The sequence below is a fragment of the Notothenia coriiceps genome, unplaced genomic scaffold (genome assembly GCF_000735185.1).
Source record: "Notothenia coriiceps isolate Sejong01 unplaced genomic scaffold, NC01 NC01_scaffold00030216, whole genome shotgun sequence".
Lineage (NCBI taxonomy): Eukaryota > Metazoa > Chordata > Actinopteri > Perciformes > Nototheniidae > Notothenia > Notothenia coriiceps.
The window spans coordinates 358,668-375,973 of record NW_011362917.1 but is presented as its reverse complement, the minus strand read 5'-3'; the positions used below and the strand labels follow the sequence as shown (position 1 = coordinate 375,973).

General features: G+C 42.0%; 1 protein-coding gene across 4 annotated transcripts in view; it reads left to right on the top strand.

Moving 5' to 3' along the window:
- Positions 1-936: 936 nt before the first annotated feature.
- Positions 937-17,306, top strand: part of LOC104959412 (semaphorin-3F-like) — an 81,609-nt gene continuing 65,239 nt past the window's right edge. For 3 of the 4 annotated variants that reach the window (XM_010787304.1, XM_010787303.1, XM_010787301.1), the window contains exons 1-2: positions 938-1,332; positions 3,630-3,789. In XM_010787304.1, coding sequence (XP_010785606.1) covers positions 3,672-3,789 — 118 coding nt within the window. In that variant the 5' untranslated portion in view covers positions 938-1,332; positions 3,630-3,671. Of the gene's footprint in view, positions 1,333-3,629; positions 3,790-17,306 lie in introns of all 4 variants that reach the window. The other variant, XM_010787302.1, reaches the window with a different exon arrangement.

Here is a 17,306-nt window from a genome sequence, read left to right as displayed (position 1 = left end):
TGTCCACTATACTTGGAAAAGGTCAGGTATAGCCTACTGCCTGCATTTTCATTAATGTTACTTTTATTATCTCTTTTTTTTTTACATTTGTTACCACATGTAGACACCTAATGTATCAAACAAAAATACAATTCTCTTCAATTTATGTTTTAAACTTAAACATATTTAGTTGAATTGTATTGGCATTGCATTTGATATCGAAGTAATCCTAAAGTAACTGAAAGTAAGGTTACATTACTTTTACATTGGGATACTTAGTTACTGATTCCATTACAGGTTATCAGTCATTGTAATAGCATACATTTGTTAACCAAACTTGAATGTAGCCTATATGTTCATAATGTTCTCTAATAAGACATTCTGAGAAAAAGTTTTAAAAAATGTAACGTGTAAAAAAATCTATAGGCCTACTGTTTATATATTATGGTCTTGGAAAGGTCAAATTGAGAAAGAAAAATTTAAAAAATATTTCTATTGTAACATTAACCTTTACATTTGATATAAAGGTAATCCAAAAGCAACAATAAGTAATCAGATTACATGTAATATACTATTGTGTGATACTTAGTTCCTGATTACATACAGGTAATCAGTCATTGTAATGGAATAAATCTTACCATCCCTGAATTTAATGTATCCTATTGTTGCATGTTATCTTTATATTGGAATACATGTAAACTAAGACTCAAAAGTATTAATATAGGATGTTCAATCTTAAAAAAACAACAATATAAAATAATAAATAATAAAAGATGTAACGGGATACATTTTTAAAGAAACCCTCCCAACCCCTGAATAAAATGAATGTTGTTCACATGTTTTCTTGAATAAATAAGATCGAGAAGAGATCCCTCTCTCCCGGCTGACCGAGGGGCGGCTCTGCTCAGCCCGCCCTGTGGGTGTGTTTCCGGGCCTCTGCATCCACCTGCTCGCGCTGCCTCCCTCCAGTCAGGAGCGCCCAACTTTCCTGAGGAGGAGCACGCGCCGCTGGACCTCTCTACACCACAGGGACTTTGTTTCCAAAGCTTTTTCCCACGAGATGTTGATTGTGCTCGTGCGACGCCAGTATCTCCTCGCCTCGCGGTCTCGCACAAGCTAGAGAAGATTTTCTGCTTTACATTTTTTTTTTTCATTTTCCCATTGTGCACTGCCAAACTCCGGGGCCAATAACCGCGCAGTGTGCACAGGTACGGACTGCCCTCCTGAGCAGCACCGGGATTTTATATTCTTATTTCAACTTGGAGACGAAAGTGAGCGAGCTGTTGGATTTGGTTTGTTCAATGACTTGCGGGGTTGGATCTGAAGTTATATTCGGAGAGCTGTAACAATAAGGTAAGCGTTATTGTGCTCATTCATATCTATTTAAGCTGCGTTTTTATGTCTGGTTAAGCGTCTTTTTATTTATTTCTAATGCATTATTTTCTCTCATACACATTTCAACTAAAACATCTTATCATCCCGATAGATCACACCGTTTATTCTTCATTATTACTATTTAGTGTATTGCTATTTCAATTTACGCTGCGCTCTAATACCACACCAGACTGTTTACAGTTCTGTCGTCCATGTGTGGCCAAGGCTGCCAGTCTGTCACACACAGTCTGTATCATTCAGCAACATTCAACCTTTATTTCTGCTTACATTTAGTATCATTCACTGCTGAACAACATAGAGCTGGAAATATACTAATAAAGTTTGATATTATTATATTTTTGTTGCATTTATTCTGATAAAGAAGAGTATTATTGTCTTTTAAGTGTTCCACTGAATATACCAGCAGGATTCAGGAGGAAGGTTATGTTGCCTCTGCCCTTACTTGTGGTTAATAGCTGTTGTTTTATTGGTTGCATTACATTTGTCCAACATGTGGCAGTTAATGACTTGCAGGCAAATACGAAACTGAGAGCATTAGTGGATGTAATATCTTCTGAAGGAGCATGGATTGAAATGATTTCATGATGACCTTACGTATTCATTTTACAACATTAGAATCACCTGAGGACAGTATAAATGTTTATCGTTATAGCACAGTTTGAACCAGTGGACTCAGTCTTTCAGGCTCCTCGGTGCCTTGTTTGATTTAATCTGCTTGTGTGAAGGACTTGGCCTCTGTCTCAGAATAAACAGCTGGATGGTTAACAAATCGTCAGTAAACAGCCGAGGTTTAAACAGCTGGGTTCTGCTCATAAATCCACTTGCAGCCAAGCAGTCTGAGGACTCTTTGTGGCTCTGAAGGTGTGTTTGAGATGGAGACCTTTTCCAAATATTCAGGGTTTGTAGTCAAAGAAAGAGAGAAGAGATTTATCAGCTATTTTGGGAATAGTGAGGTGAAAAAAGTTTCATATGGGATATAAAAATGCAGTGCAAGTGACAACATGGTCCAATGATTGGATGGGGTATAGCCATAGGGCAGAGTGGCTGTTAGACAAGCCTTTCTGCTGATTTTTGACATTGTGGTTGCTCCCTGGTGTCGATGATTTATTAACTGGAGACTTTATTGATGACCTCACCTCTTTGTTTGTAGGACTTGTTAAACTGAGCGCTTAAGCCTGTCATCATTTGTAAACCCTTTTTAGTTAGGAGTTAATATTTTACTTAAATTACACCAATCACAACTTTTTGTGTCTCTTTCTCTAGACCACAACCCGGTATTAGGTGATAATTACAGAGCAGCACACTCTCATACCGTGTCATGACGTAGGAATGTGTTTTGGGTGCGTGGAGAAGATCACTAGAGTCAGCATGATCTTCCCATCAGTTTGTCACACAGGCACACCCCGAAAAAAACAAACCCTAATAGTTCCCAAATGGAAGTGTTTACAAATATCTCTAACAGCTTGGCTCTTCTCCATCAGGACTAATCAGTTGTTATGAAGCTCTCAGAGATCTGGGCGTAATCTCTTCACCTCAGCAGGGATGGGTCCCTTGGGAGCTTTGATTTGACATGTCACATAAATTAATAAAAGAAAACTGTGGCAGATTTTCTGTTATTGCAGAGTACAGTTGAAAAAGCATCTTGTCTTCTCACGTGTTTGTAGACCTGTTGAAATAATAACATTACCCTGTTATTCTACAATATATGGAGATCATCTTTTCGATTTATTCTACGATTTACATGGATGATTTTCACACTAACATCTCATTGTGTTATCAACATAACCCTGATCATTTTTACGTTTACGACTGATTGTATACCTTTTGGAATTGAACCTCCAGTTTATGTGTTTTTGTCATTGTTAAACCTATACAGTACCTAACTTGTAGCTAATATAACTTCACATGTACCTATGGTCCTAACCATTGGGAATCAGGATTGGTAGTATTTTACCTGTGAGGAAAGAATGACTTTATACTCCTGTGCCAATTGTATTTTATTCATTTAGCTGCAATGTTGGTTACAACAGCCCAACAATCCATTGTATTTATTGTTTTAGCTTTGTGGTTTTATTTAAATTATAATTCATTCACTTAGTTCCTTCATCCAATGTCTTGTGTGAATAACTAAACGTTGATTGATCTTTGAAAGTCTGTACTTGCTAGTATATTGTCATTATTATATCAGGTAGACGATACATCGTCCGAATAAAGAGTCACAGAACAGCTCTAATGATTTCTTCTCGTCCTTGCAGGTGTTTTTTATCTCTCTGTGTGCTGCTGGAGGTTGCTCCACCATGCAGCCGGCCGGTCTGTGGACGGCCCTCTTCCTCCTGGCTCTGTCCAGCTCCGCTCTGGGGAACCTGCTGATCAACGACCCGCTGGCCGCGCCCCGCGTCTTCATCTCCTTCAAAGGTAAGAACCAGAACCTGATCCTCCCCTCTTTACTCCCACCTGCCTCTCATTCCTGGTTTGCAGCCGTTGTTGGGACTCTTCTAATCCTGTGCTGGTTTAATCAACTCCGCCATGTGTTTGATGGTTGTATGACTGATGACTTGACAGCTGTGTAATTGGAGCGATTGTGGCTTCGATAAGCGCTTAGGGGTTGTTGCAAAGGGGGAAACTTACAGCATCACCGGACTCGTGTTTCACTGCAAGGAACACCGCAAACAAATCATGCAATTCTGATTTGCTGCCCCCCTCCAATAGACCTCCAGGCGTTTTAATAACCACCAGATGCTTCCATTGGCTAATAATGTACAAACAATTAAGAAAAGCAGCTGAACAGAAGCACATATTGAAGATATTGTGCGTCTTGTTCCCTTCGAAACAATATGCATGATTGTTGTTTTAGCCGATCAAATGCAGCGTCTTTAACTTCAATCATCTTTATAATGGAATCCCTAAATTGGAGGCACGAAGGGAGACGGGATAATAAGCAGCATGTAATAACTCTACGGTCATTATGTGATTATTCCCCGGGGATGCAGACGTGTACTTTAGTGGAGCTGTGTTGGTGCGTTCCAGCGCCCGTGCTTACGTTAGGTGAGATGGTTTCCAAAAGGGGTGCAGAGTGAGAGCGAGGGTATTATCAAGAGCAAATTGCCAGGATCAGCCGAGCAGAGCCACGTCCCCGAGGCCTGTCCTGCTCCGAGATCAAGCCTTTGATTAGCATCCAGAAGAGAAAAGCCGAGGGAGCGAGCAGAGCGCCCCTGTTTGCTTTGCTTTCCATTTCCCAGCGCTCCCCGCGTACAAGTTGACTTAATTAAGTGGACTGGCACAGTTCATTGTCGAAGGCGTTTTCCTGCTTTAATCAAGTAGGATTTACCACATCAGTGAGCACACATCCAGAGCTCAGCAGTATTTCTTTTTTCCCCTGAATATCATTTTAGTTCCACAAACGCTGTGTTGTTTTCAAGAGAGTAAATTGTGTTTTACTCTATAGGCTGTTGTATAGGTGCGTCTCTGGATGGCTGAACTCACTAGAAATATATGTGAAAGCAGCGGATATACTGAGGGGCAAAGTGGAAAAAGCTCGGCTCTGCTGCTTACCTGCGTGTTTGCCTCTCCAGTCAATATGAATTTCACAGTCTACTGCCGCTGCCTCTCTCAGAGGAATGCACCCCCCCTCTCCATTCAATATTATGACTCTCTCTCCCTTAATTGCTTTCTGAGAGGCCCTTGTAGTCCTTACCTTGGCAAGAAGGCTGCACTACTTCCCCTGATGCATCATGATGTGTTAAGTTTGTGCTTGAGCTACTCGCTGTTTTCCTCTGAGCTGCAACTTTAATGGAACCAGGATGAAGACAAAGTGTGCAAGCTTTTATTTTACGACACTCAGGAAAAGAATGTGTTAATCAGTCCCCTGTTTATTGTTATTGATCATTATGGCAGCACTGTTAAGGGAAAGTTAAATTGAGGCTATAAAGCGGGATGTTTCTCTCTGCGTTGAACTCAACACATGTTTCAAACTGATTAACTCGGTAGCTTGAGGAGCGAAGTTGAGAACCGTGACCTCCATCTGGGAGGCCCTCACGTCCCTATTAAAGCAGGTAGAGTAAATCATGGGACCTAATTGCTTTGTTGTGGCTTGGTGTAATGCGCACAGGAGGAGGTATTGGGTGTCCAAATATTTAGAAGATATAAGCAGAAAAATGCATCCACTTGTACACATTTCAATGAGATTAGAGTGCGTGGAGTCTGGGGGGATAAACCTTGGAAGTAGACTTTGTTCGGGCTTATCAGGTTTTTTCTGAGCTAGCAAGCTGAGTCGGCAAAAAGAAAGAAGTCTGCCTGAGTTCAGACAGCAAATAAATGAAATCAATGTCAGACGAGTGTCTTGTGGAACGAGGGAAGGAGCAAAACAAATCCGCCGTGGATAATCAGTAGATTTTAAGGTTGGTTTTGACAAGACTGCTGTCGCCAGAAACCCCCACCAGAGGGGTCAGAGCAAATAGTTGAGAGGCTGAGAATATGCTAGTTCCACGCCCCAAAGTGACTCATGGTCAAGACACTTGATTGTAAAGTTCAGTGTTTGGAACAAATGCCATCTACAGTATGTGAGCATCTTGCGCTTACTTTAAGTATAGATTTTTCTGCTGATTATTCTTGAAATACTTAATTTTCTTATAGAAAATAGTGTAAAATATCTGTTATAGCGTCCCACAGCTCAAGGCAATGTATTTAGATTGCATATTTTCTACGACCATGTGTTCAAAACCTAAACGTATTCAGTTCGTTGACATATGTTACAAACAAAGTAACAAATCCTCAAATTTGAGAATCTGGAAACAGTGTGTTTTCAACAATCTTTGCTTGAACAGTTGCTAAATAGATTACCAACTGCCTTCACTAAAACGCCAATATTGAGTTATTGATAAATCATATTGATAAATCAACTACCTGTTGCAATAGCATTTTTATCCGAAGTGGGAACATCTTATAATAAAACCATTTATTTTGTTGGTGAATATTTCTTATCTGGAATAGTTTAAAACTTTCTTTGGAGACATGTAGGTGTTTAAGCTAGTGACCAAAGTGTACAGGAGTGAAGTACTAGTATAGTCAAGCCGTCACTCTTTAACTCCGTTACAATCTAGTCCCGCCAAATCAGCCCGCTCTTCTTTTTTTTTTAAGCTTTCCATCACTAAAGGGAACTAGTGAATTAACATGTGAAAGGATGGTGTGGGAGCATCGCCTCTCCGTGAGACTCCTAAGTCATGCAAGTGCCTTTGAGGCGTAAATCCATTAAGAGGTCGACTGATTTAAATGTGCTGTTTTTTTTAGATTCTTGCTTTTGTATTACACTGTGAAAAACACTGCGTTTTCTGAATGAACAAAGCACTCTCCACTCTCCAGGGAAGTTTTGCCATGAGTGTAACATATCGCTGCCGGCCCACATTCCCTCCATGACATATTTCAGTTCATGCATTAAGAAGATCCCAATCTAAATCCATGACTATGGCTCTGGCACATAAACCACTGCTTCCACAACTTCATTCACTCACAAACTGAAGCACTGTCCAAGCTTTGTGCCATCGTTGACACGGTAGAGGTAACAGGCAACTAAAAGCCTTCAGTGGCATTTTTAAGGTCTTTAAACAACAGCTTTTTTCAGTCTGCTTAGATAAACAGACAGCAGGTAAACATTTGTTCGGAGTAAACAGAGGCACAGGGTCAAGTATCCCCACGATTGTACATTTTTGTGCGGACGTCATCTCCTGCTGAGGGTGGGGCCATGCATCGCACCATGAAGTCACGTGAGAACCGTCAACACCTCACTGGGTGTAAATGAAACTAAAACTGCTGCTTTTACGGCTACAGCGATTGAATTATGGTGTGTCAGTACAAAAGAAAAGTCCCTTAAATGCCATAACATAATAAGGATTACAGCCTAAAAGCCCCCCCCTCCTCCTACTGTGTACATACAAGGCCAAATCCACACGTGAAACACCACAATGTGGGTCAGCTTGGCCACAATGCACAAAGCTCAGCACTGACGGGGCAGGTGGCAGTGAAAGGAAGCAGCTCTGGCCCGTCATTACTCCACATATTTCTCATCTGCACGCCCTCCTGTGAAGGGCTAACAGCAGGCTCCTATTTTTACTCCTCAGCAAAAGTATTTAGCCTATATCGGGTGTGACTGTGTGTGACTGTGTGTGTGTGTGTGGGTGGGTGGGTGGCAGCGTAAAAGGTTAGAAACTCCCCTTTGGGGTTAAATGCCAGGCATTCTGATATGTGTCACCCCTTGTTATGCAGTCATTTGTCTTTTGAATTCCCAGGAATAACAACAGATAAGGATTACATATAATAAATGTGCGCTAAAAAGCAGTTTAGGAGTGAGGTAATTGTTTTGATAAGTCCACAGTTTGCTATCAGTTCATCTCTGGGCTTGCCCCATTACTGCCGCCCCATCACTCATACTAGTCAATGATTAAACTGTTATTACTGTCGTGCACACAACACTCTCCGGTGGTCACTTTCTTCTCTGCGCCCCGGAGGTACATCTCAGTGGTCAGGATTTTCTTATCAGACCTGATTGGCTGTGGCAGAATGCATTTATGAGGCTGGAGCCAAGTATAATCTACATTGATTTTTGGGTCTACATAATTATTATTTTTTATTTAGTGAGTTTGCATCTAGGCCTCTTTTGCTAAAAGCAACTTGATTTATTTTTATGTTCAATAACAATCATTATAATCTTATATTATTATTATTTTTTTTTTTTTCTCTTTTTTTTAAACGTATATTTGAAATTATTGTTTATACTATTTCTATTATTATTTATGTTTCATTAATATTATTATTTTTTTTTCTTTTTCTTTAATTTTTCATCCTTTTCTCTGTTGATCCCACAAACACACTTTGTCATTTGTTTTCGATTTACCTTGTACATTTTCTTTTGTCTGTATATCTGACACTGTACTTGTCTCTACCTGCACTGTCAGTATTTAAAATACTCAATAAAAATACAATATGCAAAGTATCTTGTAGAATTGCTCTGGGTGATTTTCTATTATGATTAGCCGCTGTCTAATTTCCAAGACACCCGGAGCACATTGGCATACCTCCGCCCTAACTGAAATGTTGCAGTATTGTTGAACCACATGCAGGAGCTGCTGCCCCAGTAGTTTGGCACTGCCGCTGTGATCTCTAATTACACTTTGTGAGAGCTGAGTCCATATATCCCAACGGCAGCAAAGTAATGACTGACAAAGCACTGAAAACCACTATTGCTTTGGCCATGTCCCAGACCTCAGCTTCTCTCCACACAGAGCAGCTAAGCCAGGTTATATTTAGTGTAAAACTCTCTTCTCCCTCAGCAGGCGCACAGCGGTCATTTGTAGCTCAGCGGTTCACCATTGAGCGCAGTCGGCAGGGTGGTGGCGGCGGTTTAAGTGCAAACGCAGCTTGGTTCAGAACAACTTGCACTCTGCTGTGATCCGGCTGTCAGGAATGTCACTTTATTGTTAGGTGCTGGCTAGCTAGGAGCCATCTTTGACTGTGTAAAACATTTGAAATGTGAGTGGGTGTAGAGAAGACAGCGCGTGATGAAGCAAAAAGTGTGAGGCCCAGAAGCAGTGTTAATCTTTTTCATTTTCACATGACTTGTATGTGTTTGTATCTTGGAGGTCACCATACAGAAGCTCCCTAAGCTTTGTGGAGTGGAATTTGCACCACATTTAAATCCAAATATCAGACATAGTACACATGCCTTCACCTGTTTTGTTTTTTAAAAATATATTTTTCAGGCCACCAGTGCCTTTGTTGAAGTGACAGTGTTGAAAGGGGGAGACAGAGGCGATGGCATGTGGTAAATGTAGAGCTGGATTTGATCCTGTGTCCTCCACACGGGAACCATGTTTAGTTCATTCAAAATCATGTTGCAGATGCTTAAAAAATCGTAAATATCAGCTTGAAATGCATTAATCTCATTCGAAAAGACTTTGTTCTGAGCTCTAGTTTGATCTCGAACTGTCATGGTACTCTTCATTGCATTTTCAATCAGCAACAGCCGTGCTAAAATGACATGTGATGGCTGACCTGCCGCATTCCTCGTCCGAACTCGGAGCATGTATGATTATCTAGTCATAGGTAATCGTTAGACGCCTACATGTCCAATAGTCTCAGGTTGACAGGTCCAGGAGATCGATTAGCTATCTGCCTGTGAGCCTCTTGTCACATCAACTATGTCACCTATTTGGTGTATGACTGATGGGTCTATGATTGCAAATTATTTCCGGACCAATTGCTACATTGTTTGAATTGGTAATGCATTGAATATGATTGTGACAGCTGGAAAAAAAGTGCACTTTGGTCCCATCTGAAGCACACCACCAATGGAATTCAATAAATCTATGTGGATGGTATTTCAACGCTTCATAGAGTTTGGGCACAACATTCTGTATATAAAGCTTTTAGTAGCAATTTGCTCGGAAAGATTTATGAACATCAATGCATTTTATGTTGGCATGTTATCCACACAAAGTAATGTAATGTGTGCAATGCTTTGTTTATTTGAATATGTCTCAAATTCTTCTCCATGAATCTTTGCAATTCACTGTTATATCTGTCAGCCTTGCGAATCTCTGTTATAAAAGGCAATATTGCTCCTTTTCTCACCCCTCTCTCCTTGTCAGGTGTATGTGTGGGACAGGAGTGTGATTTGTCCCTCAAAAAAGATGAGCATGTTGGCACCTTTCAGCACATTGCCCCTGAATCCAGAAGCAATCTCTGTGCTTGTCTCTGATGGTGCCAGCTTCCCTTTGTAGATAACATCGCGGTCACAGTGTCATCTCAAAGCCGAGTCAGCCACTGTCTGCCTCCCACCCAGCGCTGATAGAATATCTGTTTTATTCTCTCCTTCCCATGGTTGTTAAATGCACACAACCCTTTCTTTATTAAGGCAGATGAATCGAGTCATTGTGCTTGAGTGCTATAGAATATAGCCACTTGACACCTTGGTGTAGTTGATTCTGACACCATATGGCCGAGAGGTTGTAAAGTGTATCGCTGGCAGTTTGGGTGGTCCTAATATTTGATTAAGAGGAAACTGTATCAGCGCTTGCCTACTGATTCTCCAACATCTGGCCAATGGTTGCTGGATATATCTTAGATGTGCATGTGTTGGCAGGTAACAAGGCTCTCTAAGGGATGATTGTGTGCAGGGGAAGGTGAAGGTGTCGTCTAAATATAGTCCAACTCATCTTTGAATGCTCGGTTTCCTGCCGCAGTTCTGTCTGTCTGTCTTCCCTCCCCTTCTCATTTCTCTTCCCCTGGCATGGGAACGGTAGTAAATGCACGGCGCCCGGGGTGTTTGGGATTCCTGGCATGGAAGTCCTGCTCTCTTTTAGCATCTGCAGAAAGAGGGATGTGTTGTGTTGAGAGCGTGGTGTTCCCCTCTTTGGTCAGGGCTTCACCTGTGGAGCAGTCCCCTGAGTCGGGTTACGGTGCTCTGTCAGTGCCTCGCCTCCAAAGGACTGAGGACCCAGTGTTGTCTGTCCGGCTTGTCTTTCACAGGCATGTTGTTGCATCTGTTGCACCCCCCCCCCCCCCCCCAACCTCTCCTCTCCTCATCACACTGGAAAATACCAGCCGAATTGTCCAGATACTGTGAATCACTTTCTCCTCACTAGTGCACCACATCCTCCCATGTGCTCTTTATTTATGGGACTACAATTGTACGTTTTCAATTAAAATGGCCAAAACTACAGAATTAGAGCAGCAATTACAAACAGAGCGGAGCGAACGCAATTATGTATTGCAGAATGTAGGCCAACTTGATAGAGATGTAATTGATTTCACATGTTCAAACCAAAGACAGTAGTTGGTTATTTCCTGTAATCAAAGAAGTGCCAGAGGAAGGTTTTACTCTGACTCTGGTTGCTAAAGTTACATCATGGGAGCCCTGTCAGGTGGCATTACACTTTAAGAAACTCCTCAGTGCTGTAGAGAAAACTGTCACTCAGCATCTTTTGTTATTATTCTACCCCTTTGTTCAAGAAACTGTCAACAGATAATGATGAAGAGTTCTCAAGACATGACATTGTTCTCAATCTGAGCCTGCGACTCGGTATCTAGCACACCAGCCAAGCTTCTAGGTTGGTCCTTTTTCTAGGTGGCATAATTACAACTTCCTGTGGGATTTTGTGTCTTTTCTCCCGTGTGAAAGCAGGGCATTATGGGGACTGGATAAACAGGTTGAGGAATCAGACTGGCTTTGTCTCTGTAACGCCGTTGGGACTGAACACTGTATATTCTTAGCGCTGGTGTTTCTCTTGTGGCAGATTAAGGTGTCAGGTAGAATAATGGTCCAGGCGGATTAGACGCGTTCGTGCAGCCGAAACCTGCCCTCGGGTTTACACTTTACAATGTGACGTAATGTGATAGATTAATCTCCAACTAAGGAACTTGTGTTGAGCGAAGGAAGAACCCAACATGTTTTGGAGCAGATCCAAATATTTTTTACTTCAAAATGGCCTTGGCCCGAAGTCTGCCCTCTCCTAGTACCGTTAAGTGTTTTTTAAGGGAAACAGTAAAATTGGAGAAGAAGGCGTTAGGGTTAGAGGATGTCGGAGAATATGCGTGAAAAAAGGAAATCATTTGGCACCAGGTGAACAAATATACATTGAGCACCTGCTACATCTTTTCAACTCTGTCTACCCATAACCCCCCCCCCCTCTCAATCAACTTCCTCTTGACTGCCTTTTTATTTTTTTATTTTATCTACCCTCCCTCATACTGTAAAGCGTCTTTGAGTTGTGAAAAGCGCTATATAAATAAAATGCATTATTATTATTATTACTCGATTTGACCATGACGGCCTAGCATTTACCAAACCCAGACAAATCACGTTGTCTTAGTTCAACAGACAAGGACATGCACTTTATATTTGTTGTTTTAAAAATGGACAGTCAAAGTACTCCCTTCGGCCCCTGTCCAACTCATCCAGAACAGGGCAAACTGCCTGGTCTTCCACTTCTGCAAATTCTCCCAGTATCTCCTCCCTCCCTCCCTTCCTCCCTTCCTCCCTTCCTTCACTCACTACCCTTGCTGTCTGTTACTTACTGGTATCATATTCAAAGCCCAGTGCTGTGGCATACCATCCTTTGAAGGGATCTGCTCCCCCGTACTTCCAGGCCTGTAACTCCAGCCCTACACAACACAACGCCCCCCTCCCTGCTCTGCGTTTAGCTACAAGAAGACTCTTGGCTCCCACTTTGCTACAAAAAGCCAAGTCATCACTTGTTCACTCTTGTTCCTTCCTTCCGGCTCCCGAAAGGTTACATCGCTCTGGTCTGCCCAGCGGTGTCACTCCCAGTTTTGCTCACAGTTGTTTTTATTTAGAAAGAAACACTTACAGTGTCCTTGGGTTAAAAATGTTTTTCATGCATCAAACTTTTTTCTTTCATGGACAAGGTGTAGTTATGAGAAACATCAGATTCATGCGCTTGTTTTATTAGTTGGCTGCTTTTTTTGTTGATCTTTGAATAAAATACCAAAGACTGATGTCGATCTTCTGGGGCTTGGTTGTATTTGGACATTTATAGTGTTATTTTTACATCTTATATGTATGGGGCACTTCCTGACCAATTCAAGGTTTGCTTAAAGCCCATCTCCATGCATGTGTAAGTCCCTGAAGACTCTAAGTATATGGGAGTTTTGGGGAAAGGTCAAGTGGTGAGGCATGACCCTGACTGAAGAGGTCAAGGCCACTGCACCCACTCTGATCTACAACCTCAACATCATTTCTCACCCTCTGTCAGAGGGGGATTGAGTTTCAGATACGTCTCGCTGCCTCGGAGACTCGGGCCCACTAATGTGACCTCCCTTCTTTGAGGTCTACAGTAAATACACCGCGACTGAGATGCTCCACTGTACCGTAACCTCCGGATGAGGCGGAAAACAATTGTGTGTCATTCACAGATCACACACAAGTGATGGGCATTTTGCAAGTGAAGCGGCCACATTGTGACAGACAATCAGTTTGTACTGCAGTTGTGGCAAAACATATTACCCATACTCAAGGACTGTGCATGCAAAATGGAATGGTCACAATAAATTGTTCTAGTTTTCAACATTTTAACCATTTATTCACTTAATAAAATAGTCCAACATCTTGGTGGAATGGGACGTTTTGATTATTGTCTTATTTGTTAAGTTCTGACCTAGAACAGAACTTAAAATGTACAACAATGTAAACCCTAACCTAGGCTGCTTGATTATGGAAAAAATCATAATCTCGATTATTTGGGTCAATAATTGATATCACGATTATTTAAAACGATTATCCATTGAAAAAAAAAATGTGTAGTATGTTTTTAACAGTTAATTACCCTGAACTTTAAGTGTAATTCAATTGAAAAACCAATAAAAAAAATATAATCTTTTTTATTTTTTAAATAAATAATAATAACAAATAAAAAAATTATTCGATTATGTTGTTTTCATAATCGTTGCAGGCCAAAATCGTAATTGCGATTAAAATAGGATTAATTGAGCAGCCCTACCCTAACCTTTACTCCCCATATAGTTAAAGGGTTCATAAAGAATGAAGTATCTGGAGCAACTGCATTATTGTTATAAGGGATCGTACGGTATTTATTGGATAAGATAGCTAATAAGTTATTTAAAGTTCACTTGCACCTAATCTTTGTTTCACAGTCTTCTAGAAAAAAGGTTGCAATAATACTGATTACAAAGTAAACATTATGTCACGCCAATGATGATGAGGTAATGGGAATTAAGTGAGTATATAAACAGCTGAGTATGTTCAAAACAGAGCTACACATGCAAGATTAGAAGCTGTGCATAAATAAACTCTCCGTCTGCAACATGTTCTGCATGTACGATGTGTCTCAGGAGTTAATCAGCGCAGTTTGCTGCATTGATTAGGTGGAGTAATGTATCAGATCAAAAGGTAAAACTGATGGGAACCAGGCCGGGTGTGTTTTGGCTTTATATTACAAGTTTAAAAAATGTGAACCTACAAGATTAAGTACAGACACGATGCAGCTTCGCGACTGTTTCTACTCTATACTATATAAGGCCATACTGTTCTATTTTTTTAGAAGTTAGAGCCGAAGTAGTTTCTGTTAAGACCACAGTAACAGGATGCTATACTGATCATTGTTTCAGAGTTCACTGGAGCATGTTAAGAGTAAATTGCCGTCAGTATTTCACCCAACCCTCCAATCCAATCCTTTCAACATGTTTGCCCCTGCTTCCCACCTCCTCATCTGGTCAGTGGTGAGGTCATATACTTTTCCACTTTTGAAAAGGGAAATGAGGCTGTTGAGAAGACACACTGAAGAGTTTAGCCCATGAGAGCACTCGGGGATATTTCAATGCGTGCACTTTGATGCCTTTGTAGTGGCATGTTTTTGAAATGCTGATTTTGGAGATTTCCCTATTGCTGCCTGTTGGTGGAGTAGGTGTTAATTGCAATGCGTGGGGATGGACTTTCATTTACATCCATTGAGGCCGAGCCAGTGCCAGCGGTGACCCCCCGACAGGCGTTTTTTTGTCAATGACCCATCCTTTCAGGCCTCCCTCCTGTGGTGGAGCCTCCTCTTGAAGAAGTGCAAAAGAGGAGCCCTGGCATGCAATTCCCCTTGTTGTTGTTGTTATTTGGCGTCGCCCACACACTCTTCCCCACTGTGACGGTCCTATAGCTGCAGGGGTGTTTGTGTAGGTTTGCCTCTTATTCACAGAAGTTCATTCGCATTCTGGGAGACCTGGGGTGGGCGTCTAACTGGCATCAGACCCTTTTTTTTCAATGAATGAGCTGCACAGCGTCCCGCAGGCCTTTCTCTGTGTTGCCTTTAGATTTCTCAGACCAGGTCCAAGGAGGGCCGCTGTGGAGCTGCAAAGGCAGGACGGCGGTTTAGAATGGAGGTGAAAAATGAGGTCCTCGGACGGAGGGAAAATGAAAGTCAGGAGAATCTACAGCCTGGCCTTTTGCCAAACCAGTAGTGGGCGATGTGTTGCAATATGCACAAGGATTACAAGTATTAGGGGTAATGTTTGTGAAGCAATTTGGTAATGCCCTAATGATGCTCACTTTGTTCAGTGACGCACCCGCAGTCTTTGATCTTGTAGTGGGGTTTACGTACTCTTGAGCTCTGCGAATCCTCTCATTGTTTTGTCAATCCTGCAATGGTGTTATTATGAGCGCTAAGTCCCTGTTTGACTTATTAACTCAGTTGCTTGTTTTCCTGCTTAGCCCCTTCAATGGAGGGTTAATGAATACTTTATTGCTACTTTACCATGTGGATCAGAGTGAAGGTATTTAATTTCCCCCCTGGGGACGTCCTGTGGCGTTTCCCAGAGTTTCTGAGCAGCCTACTTTGCATTTCCTTTCTGCGAGGAGACAAACAGGCCTAGAGTCCAAGATGAACCTCTCTGTCAGAGGGAGGGCACACGGAGAATATAGGGGACAGCGAGAGGAAGAAGGAAGGCTTGGATTTCACTCCTACTTCGTTCACTCTGAATCCCTCAAAACGTCTCTCTCCTGGGCTGCAGCGTAGATCAGGTTTTACCCCCGCTTGTCCTATCCCACCTTCCCAGTTTTGACATGCTTATGTTGTATCTTCCAGGGTTGAAATAGAAGACGGAGTGGTCCTCGCTGAGAAATTGGAGTTGCAGAAAGTGTAGAAGTTGTTGGATGAGATTTCAAGGGTAGAAAGTCCTGTCAGTAATTGTACACTGTTGGACGCGTCTATATTCTGTCACTTCACTGGAGCTGCAGTGTAATCAGGCAGCCAGCCACACGTTTGTCACCATGTTGGCTTTATTCCTTTCCCCTTCAATGCTGTACACTTCCCAGCTCCACTTCAGGTATGGACTGATTTCCTCACCCACCTTTGCAGAGTTTCCCCTTTTCTGCCCACAAATCTGTCAGGCGGATCTCAGTAACGCCGCTCAACCGTAGCGAGTGTTTACTATTTTAAAGCCTGTAATTAAGCAAGTTAACTTCCCCTTCTTCAGTTGTACTACGCGACCAGAGAAGGGTTTCAGGGGGTCTGAGAGGCCACCTCTGTCACATTTTAGACTCCGAAGTGAGGGATAGCTTTTTAATGGAGGCCTGCCTGTAGAAAAAAAAGCCCTATAGCCAGTGAAACCAACTCGAGGGACATTTTAAAAGACAGGCAAAAGAGCAGTAATGAATAAGCAGCTCTTCCTGTTTTGTTAAACGTGGAAGCAGCATTGAGTAAAGGTAATTGATCGGAACTAATTAGTGGTGGAGGGATAAATGATGGTGAGGTGAGATGCTTTTAATGACGCGCTGTGGGGATGGAATGCACTGTGGAGTTAACTCTTCAGCGAGTAGAGCTCAGTCATGTGTTTGTGTTGTGTTTGTGTTAATCTCCAAGACACCTTATGACCCATAGGCAGCTCTACAGCGTATACATCAAGTACGTTTTCCAAGCTGTTTTTGAGCTACGATTTTTCCCGAAAGAAAGTATTGCATTGGAAGAAGAATGTAGGGCCACTGAAGGTGTTTAAATGTGGACCCTTGTTGCCTGTGCTAGTGTTTGATCCTGCTGGTTGTGGCCATTAGGAATGCAGCTTTAGGTTTTAGGGTTATCGTGCAAGTTGTCCCATAAGTGTTCTTTATCCTTGGTTTCTTACTAAGAAAACAGTTTTGTTTTGGAGATGGGGACTAACACTGTATCAAAAACAACCATAACTTTGATATAATGATATAAAGACTCCAGTTATTTTGATCTGCTTGGTTGGAAGGAAACACAGGAATGCCTTTTGGCTGAAGCAACATCAGAAAAAAAAGTGAGCAAAAACCATGGGATTCTTAAATGAAGTGCTGTTTCCCCTACCATTGTCTTGGAGGGGCTTTGCGCCCTGCCAACGGAGCCCCGCCAACGGAGCCCCGCCAACGGAGCCCCGCGCCCCCCCTGAAATTCAAGGTGTTT